General features: G+C 37.3%; 1 protein-coding gene across 1 annotated transcript; it reads right to left on the bottom strand.

Annotated features, from left to right (window-relative positions):
* Positions 1–1,378: 1,378 nt before the first annotated feature.
* kmt5aa (lysine methyltransferase 5Aa) lies at positions 1,379–9,527 on the bottom strand. The gene is made up of 7 exons (XM_030149931.1): positions 9,270–9,527; positions 6,861–7,011; positions 6,406–6,688; positions 6,175–6,262; positions 5,917–5,976; positions 5,373–5,563; positions 1,379–3,928 (listed from the first exon to the last, which is right to left on the bottom strand). The coding sequence occupies exons 1-7, from the start codon at positions 9,276–9,278 to the stop codon at positions 3,718–3,720; spliced, it is 993 nt and encodes a 330-aa protein (XP_030005791.1). The 5' UTR covers positions 9,279–9,527; the 3' UTR covers positions 1,379–3,717.
* Between the last annotated feature and the right edge of the window lie 990 nt (positions 9,528–10,517).

Here is a 10,517-nt window from a genome sequence, read left to right as displayed (position 1 = left end):
TTGGATCATATTAGTCTGTATGTGAAACCTGGACTAAAATGATTTTAACATCCTTGATTGTTAATATGCTCAGTGTAATTTTTGCATGTAACAAATTCATCCCAGGGGCTGGATTTGACCCCGTGGCGGGCCAGTTTTGACCTGCAGACCATATGTTTGACACCTGTGAAGTAGAGTGACACCAGTAGCCCCAAGATTTTAGGTTTGTTATCTTTGATGCCCCCTATTGGTAATAAGAGGTAATTTCAGGTTTTTGAGTTTCATGTTGAACAGTCATCAAACATCATCAGTCAGCTGTTATGACCTGATCCAGGAGTATGGTCAGTGACGTCATCATTAATCATCAGTTCCCACAAGGACTACAGTGATTCACATAGATTTGATCTGTGGTGGTGTGCCCACTCTCACCACTTACAGTGTTTGATTACATCACTTTCATCATGTTTGAAGCAGTGTTTCCCACTCTACATGGGTGGGGTAGGGGGCGGTTGATGTTGAACTATCACCATGATCAATGCGTCAGCTGATTAACTGTCGTCCTCCCACAAACTGCTGCCTGTAGATATAACACCGTAGGTAGTAACTGATTCACTTAATCCAGAAATAGTTTTTCTTAGTTTTGTGCATACAGTATATCGGCACAGACATCCAGATCATAAAGCTGAAAAACAATGACTTTTGTATAATTTGGTCTGTGTTTCATGAGGCCAATCACCATCATTTCAACCCTTTGGACAATATAGAATAACTTCACAGACATCTGTTAAAATGAAAATGATCTAGATTTGTATGTTTAATGTATATGTTTTCATTAGTGTGTGCTTGAAAAAAATTGCGACTTATTGAATGTAGTGGGTCCTGAAAAAATATAAGTTTGGGAAACTCTGGTTAATGAAGTACTGTATATGATTTTGTGTCATTAAGGCACAATTTAGTATCCTTGTCTGTTGATCATATAAACACATATGTTTGGCTTCAAACAGCTGGTAAGAAGAGATACCTCGAGTGATTCATTAAATGTTGAACAGTCACAGCTTTTTAATGTATAATATACATTATAATGTCAGATATAATTATCTGTAGGCATCACTTCCGATTAATATTTATACAAAGAAGCTTCAGATAACCTTTTAAAATTCTATTTTATGGCAATATTCCCCTTATAACAACTTCATATCTATGCAAAAAAATGAACCAAATGCCCTTAAATGAACTCACAATAAAGCCAGAATAAAAGGTTGTTACAACTACAGCATAAATTCATTGTCTTCATCAAAAATGGATTTTCCTACTCACTGAGATGCCTTTGGGTGAATTAAATGGTGAAATATACTGGTGTAATTTATTTTACACAGTAACAAATCACATACACGCACCATTTATTTGCATAAAACACCTTTATTCATCAACGCCTCAACCCCAGCATTAAGATTTATTAAACGCTACAACAGCAAAGATCTATTATGTCCTAAAATGGCCAACAGGTCAGTTTTGCCCCTCAGGTATTATTGCATTAGATCTACATTAAAACTGGAATAAGCCCAAATATAACACAACAGATCAAGAGAGAACTGTATGAAAACATTTCCTATATGTAACATGATGCTACGATAAGTTAACAGAGGAAGTGTTAGAGAAGGAAGGTCAAAATGTATCTTTGGATTTCACAAATTTACCGCCACTTGTATGACTGGGCTCTTTGTGTTAACACTGAATTTTCATTTTAATTAAATGAAAACATGCAATCTGAATTAATCCTGGAATTCAATAATAATAATCATCATCATAATAAGGAGTACAATGTCAAAAAAAAACAACCATCAATCATTTTGAGCCAGTGGCAAAAATAATGTATTGGTCTGTAGAACCATTACAGAATAATCCTGCTACATGGTGAAATTGAAAAAACTACCCCAGGATCACCCAATGTTGTAAGTAAAAAAAAAAAAAAAAAAAACTACAGTAATTTTGACAATACCATCAAAAATTCATGTACTGTACAAACAAAATGAGTTTTCTACCTTTGTAGAAACAGTGGTGATGCATATCATATGGACACAGGGTTTTTTTCATTGCTACTTCATAGAGTCACATAATTAATGCTTTTTTCAATCAAAAATGACTGTCAGATAAAGTAATCCATGAATTTTAATGGTATTATTTATGACTTATTGTTCTGTAAAACTGTTTAACCTGATTTCAACTCTGCCAGGTGACAAAACAGGCAGTTTTTTAATCATCTGCTGTGATAAGTGTCAGTGATGCTATTAATCAAAATAAAACTTGGAAATCAGATAAAAAACAAACAGACAAACAAAAAAAAACCATTATCACCGGTTAACAAAAAAGTACACACTTATCAGTGTTTTTCTATAAAGAGGAAGTAATAAAGCAATAGTTAGCTGCAAAGATTTAAAAAAAAGCCCATTTTAACCACAAATGGATCACCGTCTGAAGTCTGGGGCAAAGTTCAACTCCTTGGTTTTAATTCATGTAAAACACACAAATAAAAATAAAAATGACCTGTTGGCGGTTCAGCTGTTAAATACTTTCATATAGAACATCTGGTTGTGAAGAATATGACAGTTTTAGCGAGGGAGAGGAACAGATGTGTTCAGTAGGAGTGTTCAGTTCACCAAACCCACAGCCACAGCTCATTCAACGTACTGACAGGCTTGTTTTGTGCGTGCGTCTGCGTAAACTAAATCCTATCTAGCGTATGCAAAATATATGTGTAGAATACTGTCAAACTGCTCATGTGCAGCGCTTACATCTTTTTATAAATAAGTTCTGGGAGTAAATGTACTATCACCACACAGTGCAGTAGTATAAATAGTGATATCCTTACAGAGTTTAGCGTAAGGGAGACTTGACAGCAGAAAACCCAGGATGACTTAAATATCTGCATTAGAACAAACTTGACAGTGTTTATCTACTGCAGGACACCTGTAATCACATCTTAAATATGCATCTTAAATATTAAAAATACAATATATGCTTAAAAAAAACAGAGGTACATTACATTTGAGAAACTAGATTATATATATATATATTCCTATGTATATGCTTAAGACTGCTCAACATCATGTTGCTTCACATTTCAAGAGCCTGATCTGACACTGATCCGAAATCAGACACAGAAAAATCAATCAGGACCATAAGGACTCAGCCGTGAGTTGGGTCAACCGTTAGCTCCTACTTAACTATGGCAGTTACTTGATGTAGTTTCTAATGACTGAAATCAGAAAATTCTTTAAAAGGGCTTGTGGTCTGCATACGTCCTGCTGATCTGGAGGGTTCTGGGGTCATAAATACAGTATTGCTAAGTTTCTAACCTCTAATTAAGAAAAAGCAGTATAAAAGTGCAGAGCATTAACGACTACCTGCATGCTGGAGAAGGATTGGTCTATAGGTAATACAAAATGTACAAAATAAATGTGCTGCAAAACAACCAGAATGTTTTGTATACACATATAAATAAAAGTAAAGATGTCACCTGACAAGGCAGATGTACCTAAATCCAAATGTTCTAAGTCCCCAGTACCCCTCAAAACCCCCAACCTCCCCCCCACGCCCTATTAACACATGCTAAACTCCTGTCCAGCTTCCTTGATATTGAAACAAAAAGGGTACACATTCTGTTTCTAAGGCATTTTTACACTAGCTAATGAGAAACACAAGTGTTACTGTAGGTTTCCCTTTTCTTTGAGGACTCAATCAATCTTTGAGCCAAGGGTGAGCTGCGATCGAGGCTTTACTGCGGTCTCCGTAGTCGTAGAGCAGCTCCTCGCCCTGGTCAATGTTTCGAGAGGCAACAAGGATGAGGTGAGGGATGCCGTTGATATCGTGGAGTTTGGTTTGGCAGTTTCCATTTTTACTGTGATTTATCAACCTCCCCATGCGACCAGTCTCTTTTGTGGCGTCCACACTGTTAAAAACAAACACGGATGTTAAAGAAACACATTTTCCTCAACAGCCTTCAAAAATATGTAACGTTTTTAGTCAACTCCTGTAAAGCCTGTAAAGGAAAAAATGGTTCAAACCGTTACTGTCAATAATGTCATCATTAGGAAGCATAATGAACACATTAGAAAACCACTGAGTGGTACAATAGCGATGGAGTGCACTTTTTTCATCACACTGGTGGATGTGTGAGAGACCCATTTACAACACAACAGTCAACATGACAACAGCAGAGATACTACACATATACACAGCCTGGCCAAAAAAAAACAGTCCCCTCCTGGATTTAACTCAGCAAATAGTTCAGATCCTTCCATTGGGTAATTACTGCAGTGATTAATATGTTTCAGTTGCAACAAGTTCTTTAACTCTTACTGATGCAGTGAGTGTCTGCTCATTTCTTAAAAAAAATCAGTTTGATAGATTGCATAAAGACTGGACTGTGTTTCAGTGGACAAAGGTCATGTGGTCTGATGACTCTAGATTGACCCTGTTCCAGAGTGATAGGCACATCAGGATAAGAAGATAGGTGGATGAAGTGATTACCCATCATGCCTAATGCCTACAGTACAAGCCTGTGAGGGCAGCGTTATGGTCTGGGGTTGATTCAGTTGGTCAGGTCTACTGAGACAATCCCACAGAGCAGTCCTATGCCTACAGCTTCTTGGCCAGGTTTTGATTCCTATAATGCAGTCTTTCCCAAAGTTACGGTCAGGACACAAAAAGGGTGTTGGAACCTTTTTTGTCGGGTCTCCCGTTTATAATTTTGCACATTTTATCCATATTATTGATTATTTTGTTCCATTTTTTTCACATTTAAGTTTGTTTTCTTCTTAGTTTCTTCATCTGATATTGATTTTTATTTGTGTTTACTCTGTTCATTGTTTTGTTAAATTTGTTCATTCTATTGCTCATTTTTTGTTCGTTATTCATTTACGTGATCATTTTGTTTATGGGACTCAAAGTTCAATATTCATTCTTAAACATCTTATCTTTTGCATTAAAGCAGAAAAATGCTCAATATGTGGATTCCCTTTCTGTTAAAAAAACAGACATTTTAGCAGTTCATAGCAAATTTTTTTAAGTTTGGGTGCTGAAGAGTTGAGCTAAAAAAGACTGTTGCTATAGTGCAACTGGACAATATCCTCTATTTAACCGTCCTGCCTCAAAAAAACACAAAACCAAAAAAGTAGAAGCAGCAGCAGAGCTCTACACCTTTCTTATACCTTTTTAGTCCCCCTTAGTTTTTTCATCCCCCTTATCTGACAGGTGAGTTTACTAAAAATGATAAAGTCTCAGAGACCAAATCCATTTCTATTTGCAGAGTTTTGAAACATCCAGATTGTCAGAATTCTTTGATATGAAGCATTAGCATTTAGATAAAAGGGAAACATGCTGTTGTGTCATACCAGTATGTTTTGCATAAGTACTGGAAGTAGTACATGTAGCAGCCAGTGGCAGGGTTTTGAGCATATTCAGCCTCCCTCTTTTTGGCATCAGTGATCTGTAGCAGGTCTCCATGGTACTCCACCACGTACTCGCCTTTCTGGAAACGTCGAGTGGCAAACACCGCTCTGCCTTTTCCTTCTATCTGCTGCACCTTCAGAAAAACACAGGTTTTCTATTAAAATACACAGTTAGATAAACACTGGTCCTCCACAGCCTACTTATAACAAACTATATCTGGCATCTTATGGAATACTGCCACATTCAGTGACAACACTAACAAGGTGAGCTAGAAATGATTTAAAAAGTGTATGTTCTTCATTTCAAAATACCAACATGAACCCAGACAGATGAAAAAAAGTTGAAAAGCTGTGACATTAACAAACACAACCAACCATAACAGCCTACTTACACTACATATAAAGTGACACAAAAAGTAAAAAAGACAACATAACCTAGAGAACAAATGTGCCTCATATGTTAGAGAGAGCAGAGAACTCAACCTACTTCCATCCCTTCCTCGATTCCATTTGTGATAAGATCGTCCAGAAGTTTTTTTTGTTCAAACTGGAAACAAAATGAAATATAAGATATGATTATTGTAAGAAAAGCACATTTGACAGAACACATTCTAAGTAGATGTAAAAAATATGCATCAGCCTCCACTCAAAAACGTAATAAATCAATATAATATATACTGCATGTTATATATAATAAAATATACAAAACCTGCGGAGGACTACAACATAAAGTACAGCATCTTACCTTAAGCTCTGTTTTACTTTTTCTTGAGCTCCTCCGTATCGGATAGTAGTCAGTAACTTTTCGGTTTTGCAAGTTTTTCTTTGTTGCACTGCAGCAAAGAGAGTGAAACAACAATTATCACAACCACATTAACTATTACGTCACTATCAAGCTGTATTAAAAGAGTTTCTTCCTCTCCAGCTCAGCAAAAATCCTTATTTAAAAATGCATCAGTGGTGAAGACATGCATACATTTTAAGTGTTGGTCTCTTTTCTCTGTGGTGGACTCCTCGCCTCTGACGGCCGTGGTGAGAGGTGCTGTTGTTGTTGTGGAGAAGACTGTGAGAAAGGCTGTTACTGAAAAGCAGGGGCGTTACAGGCGTTGAGAGAAGAGAGCCCTGTGGACAGCGGTGTTGCTGTGCTGACGGCTGTTCATCAGACCAGCTGGGTGAACACTGGCTGAAGGTACTCTCTGTCTCGGAGAAGTCTGCTTTCGAGTCTTTTGTTGTCATGCTGATAGCTTTTGGTCTTCTACCTGTGAAAGGTGGAACAAAAACAAGTACAGTGCTCTTGTTATTCAATGAAATCAGTTTTATAGTCCTTCTTGTTGTCTGTAGCTGTCTGGTTGCTTTCCTGCAGCGTCTTCACACGATAACCACTTCTCTTAACTGAAGAGAAAACTGTTGAGCAGGCGGAAAGATACTTACCCGCCTCCAGCTTTTGGGCATCATTTTCCTGGGAGTTTATTGGAGAGTGTCTTCCCTCTTGCATCAGACTGATCATCTTGTCATCATGAACTAATGATAGGGATTTGGTGCAGCTTAAGACTGTGACTGGATGGCTACTGCATACAGTTTCCTATAAATACAAATGGTAGATTTATGATGGTCAAATTATTTACAAACATGTGTTTAGAAAGGCACGAGGTGCTTCAACTACTATACATCTCTTTACCTGCTTGAATCAAGACTCCCTTATTACTACTAAATTGATTTTTTGGGCAACATATATTTTCCCCAAATAGCATCACTAATGAAGCAATGCAGTTAAAAGAGGACTCATTTTAAATTATTGCTTTGTATTTTACAGTATGTAGTTCCAAGAGAGACAATAATGCAAAATGTGCAAGCAAAGCAAAGGAAAGGAAATGGATGACTGGTATCATAGAAATATGATTTTAATAACAAATCATTCAGACTTCCAAAATATTAGCCATGCAGATGTTTTATTCATCCAAAATGCCCATTGTGTTTGTTGCGATCCTATCCTTTCATCTGTTGTTCATATGATGATTTCACTGTTGAGAATCATCAATAACATTTTCATGACAAGAAAAACACAAAGAAACCTCTGACTACACACACTTCAAATGGGATATATTTGGATGTTACACACAAGGACAGGGGTCTTACAACATTCATTTATTCATTCATCTTCTGAACCCGCTTTATCCTCACTAGGGTGGCAGGGGATGCTGGAACCTAACCCAGCTACCTATGGGCTAAGGCGTGGTGCACCCTGGACGAGTCGCTAGTTCATCACAGGGCTGACCTATAGAGACAAACGACCAATCACTCTCACATTCACACTTATGGGCAATTTGTTTTGGTTAATCAATTAACCTATCAGTGTATGTCCTTGGATGGTGGGAAGAAGCCAGAGTACACAGGGAGAAAATGAAAACTCCACAAAAAAAGGTCCCTGGTTGGAGTCATACAACATATCAATCATAATCTATGTTCACTCTAACAGTACAATATCAATTTTAACACTGGTCAGTGAATATCTGGTGAATCATAGCTATACAGTTTGTGAGGACCACGTCATTCATTTTAGAAAAATGACTGCTAAGCTTGGCTTTCATGCAATGAAAGAAACTCTGCCTTTTGCAGAATATATATCAATGCAGACGCAGTAAAAAGTGAACATGAGCTGACCCAGAAACACTGTTTGTAGTTTTAAAGTCATGGTGCAGTTGGGCCATGAAGCTGCTTCTGAAAAGATGAAATGACTGGTGTTTTTAAATCAAGGAAAAGGGAGGTTAGTGGTTTCACTGCCCAAAAAAAAAAACCCCAAATCATGACACTTACTGGAAGGGCAGAGCATGAGTTATAAACAAACCACTCAAATGTACGGCAAATTTATAATAAGGGACAGAGGCTGGAGAGTAGGAATACTAAGCTCTATGACTAAGACCAGTTCAGCCAAAGAGGCAAAAATGGTGGGGGGGTTTTGACAAAAGCTTTCAGTCCCACATTGCAGTTAATAGCTCTGCTACTACACACATCAATGCTGCAAAGAAGAAATAAATTACCTTTCTCTTCTTGTCAGTATAAGTTTTTCAGGAAATAACCCAATGGCACCCAGTGACAAACAACTTTCATTATAACTGTAACAATTAATTGAACTAAACACTGGCAGCAACTGATTAAAAAAAAGTAAATATAGCTCATCCTTTGTGGTGAAATAACATTTTGGGTGCAGAGGTGGAGTGTTGGTCTTGGAGGTGTCCTGAGTGTGATTATAGTTGTTAAAAGTGTCAAAGCTCGTTGCTGCTGCATGGTTCATCTATGAGGTTTGTTCTCAGTGATGTGGGTGGGGCCGTGGGTAGTGGAGGGCAGACCATGCTGGTGCTTTGGTCCCACACCAACTCTCCACCGTCCATCAGTCAGTCCCTTTAAAGACTGAGCCAAGGCGGACGCAGGCCTCTTGGCTCAATATTAACCGTTCAAATCGTCTCAAACAAAATGCACCATAACGATTGATCAAACTAAAAAAAACTAACTGAAAGAAATGATGTGTGTAGAGCCTATTGGTGCCGTCTAATTCCAGAAAACACAGTGTGGTCGGCTGGCGTAGACAGGTTCGTGTAACGTACATTATTAGCTAATGTTAGCAAAGCACTCTTCATCAAGGAGGCTCTTATCTGTCGCTTCTGTAACTACATTACAGTTAAATCAGGCTGAATGTAATATTCACTTTACTAACACGCCTCTATAAGCACAAACGCGTACCATTCGTTTTCAAAGACAGGATAATACACTCCAGATGGCTTTCGTTTACGCCACATAACCTATGTTTGGAACACTGATGATGCCCTAAACAAGCAAACTTACCCCGTTCATGTCCGACTTGTTTTCGTGGCTTCTCACTGAGCTCCAGCCTCTCGTTTCGGGAGAGAAAAATAAATTAAATTTCCTGCCAGTTCAGAGATTAACCTTGCCTGCTCGCACAGCAGTGCCCTCCCCACACGCTGGCCCCTTCAGGCTGCTCCACAGTGGATGTGTTTCCTCCTGTTGTGTTTCAACTGTGAGCAGCTCAACCGTTGAAGCCTCCACAGCTCCCCTCCGCCATTTTTCTACCAGTCAATGAAAGAGACAAACGGAGAAATGTCGCCCCCTGCAGGCAGACGGAGAAAGCACGTCATACATTTTCTGGGTCAGTAAAGCCACAAAAAACAACGAACATGCGTTTGATGAAAAGACAACAGCACAATGTGTTTGAGCAGAGGTATCAAACACATCTTAGTTCAGGCGTCACATATACATACAGCCCGATTTGATCTCAAGTGGGCCGAACCAGTAAAAATAACAACATAATAACATATAAATAATGACAGCTCCAAATTTGTCTCTTTGTTTTACAACAAAAAAGGACATTTATGAAAAGGTCTTAAGACCCACACTTATGAATGAATGAATGAAATCTTTATTTTGAACATGTAGACAGTGAAAAAAAAACAAAACAAAAATCAACCAACAAATTACAAGTACTGGTACATAAATGATTGATAAGCAAAAAAACAACAAAATAAATAAATAAATAAATAAATAAATAAATAAATAAATAAATAAAAATAATAATAATAATAATAATAATAATAAAAATAAAAAAACAAATGAACATGTACATGCTTGAAAAGGAGTAGGAAGAAGTAAAAACTTATGTACTCCTACCCCCACATTATTCTCTGGCTTTTAACTCTGTGTGAGTTGTGTGGTCCTCTGTCTTTTATTGACTTTTAACTATTTGATTTTATTGTTTTATGTATAACATTGTTGTAGTTTTATGTACTTATTTATTGTTTTTAGTGTATTTCTTTTAATTGTTTTATTGTTCTTACGATGTGCAGCACTTTGGAAACCTTCTTGTTGTTTAAATGGGCTATATACATAAATTGGATTGGATTGAAAACATTTACATTTCCAAACTGTACTGAAACTAAAAATCTGAATAACCTGAACATCCATGAAAAACCTGAAATTTCTTATGAAATATCAACACAATTTTAATAATATTATGTCTCACATTATCATTTACACATGTGCATTACAACTTACAGATCACAGTGGATCTACAAATAT

This window comes from Sphaeramia orbicularis, chromosome 12, assembly GCF_902148855.1.
Source record: "Sphaeramia orbicularis chromosome 12, fSphaOr1.1, whole genome shotgun sequence".
NCBI classification, from domain to species: Eukaryota; Metazoa; Chordata; class Actinopteri; order Kurtiformes; family Apogonidae; genus Sphaeramia; species Sphaeramia orbicularis.
This window is presented reverse-complemented; position numbering and strand designations above follow the sequence as displayed.

What these genes read in the sequence shown, in the direction of transcription:
- kmt5aa (XM_030149931.1), bottom strand. An exon ending in TGCCCAAAAGCTGGAGGCGG is followed by an intron (nt 6,689 to 6,860) that starts GTAAGTATCTTT and finishes CACCTTTCACAG; the next exon opens with GTAGAAGACCAAAAGCTATC. An exon ending in AAGAGACCAACACTTAAAAT is followed by an intron (nt 6,263 to 6,405) that starts GTATGCATGTCT and finishes TCTTTGCTGCAG; the next exon opens with TGCAACAAAGAAAAACTTGC.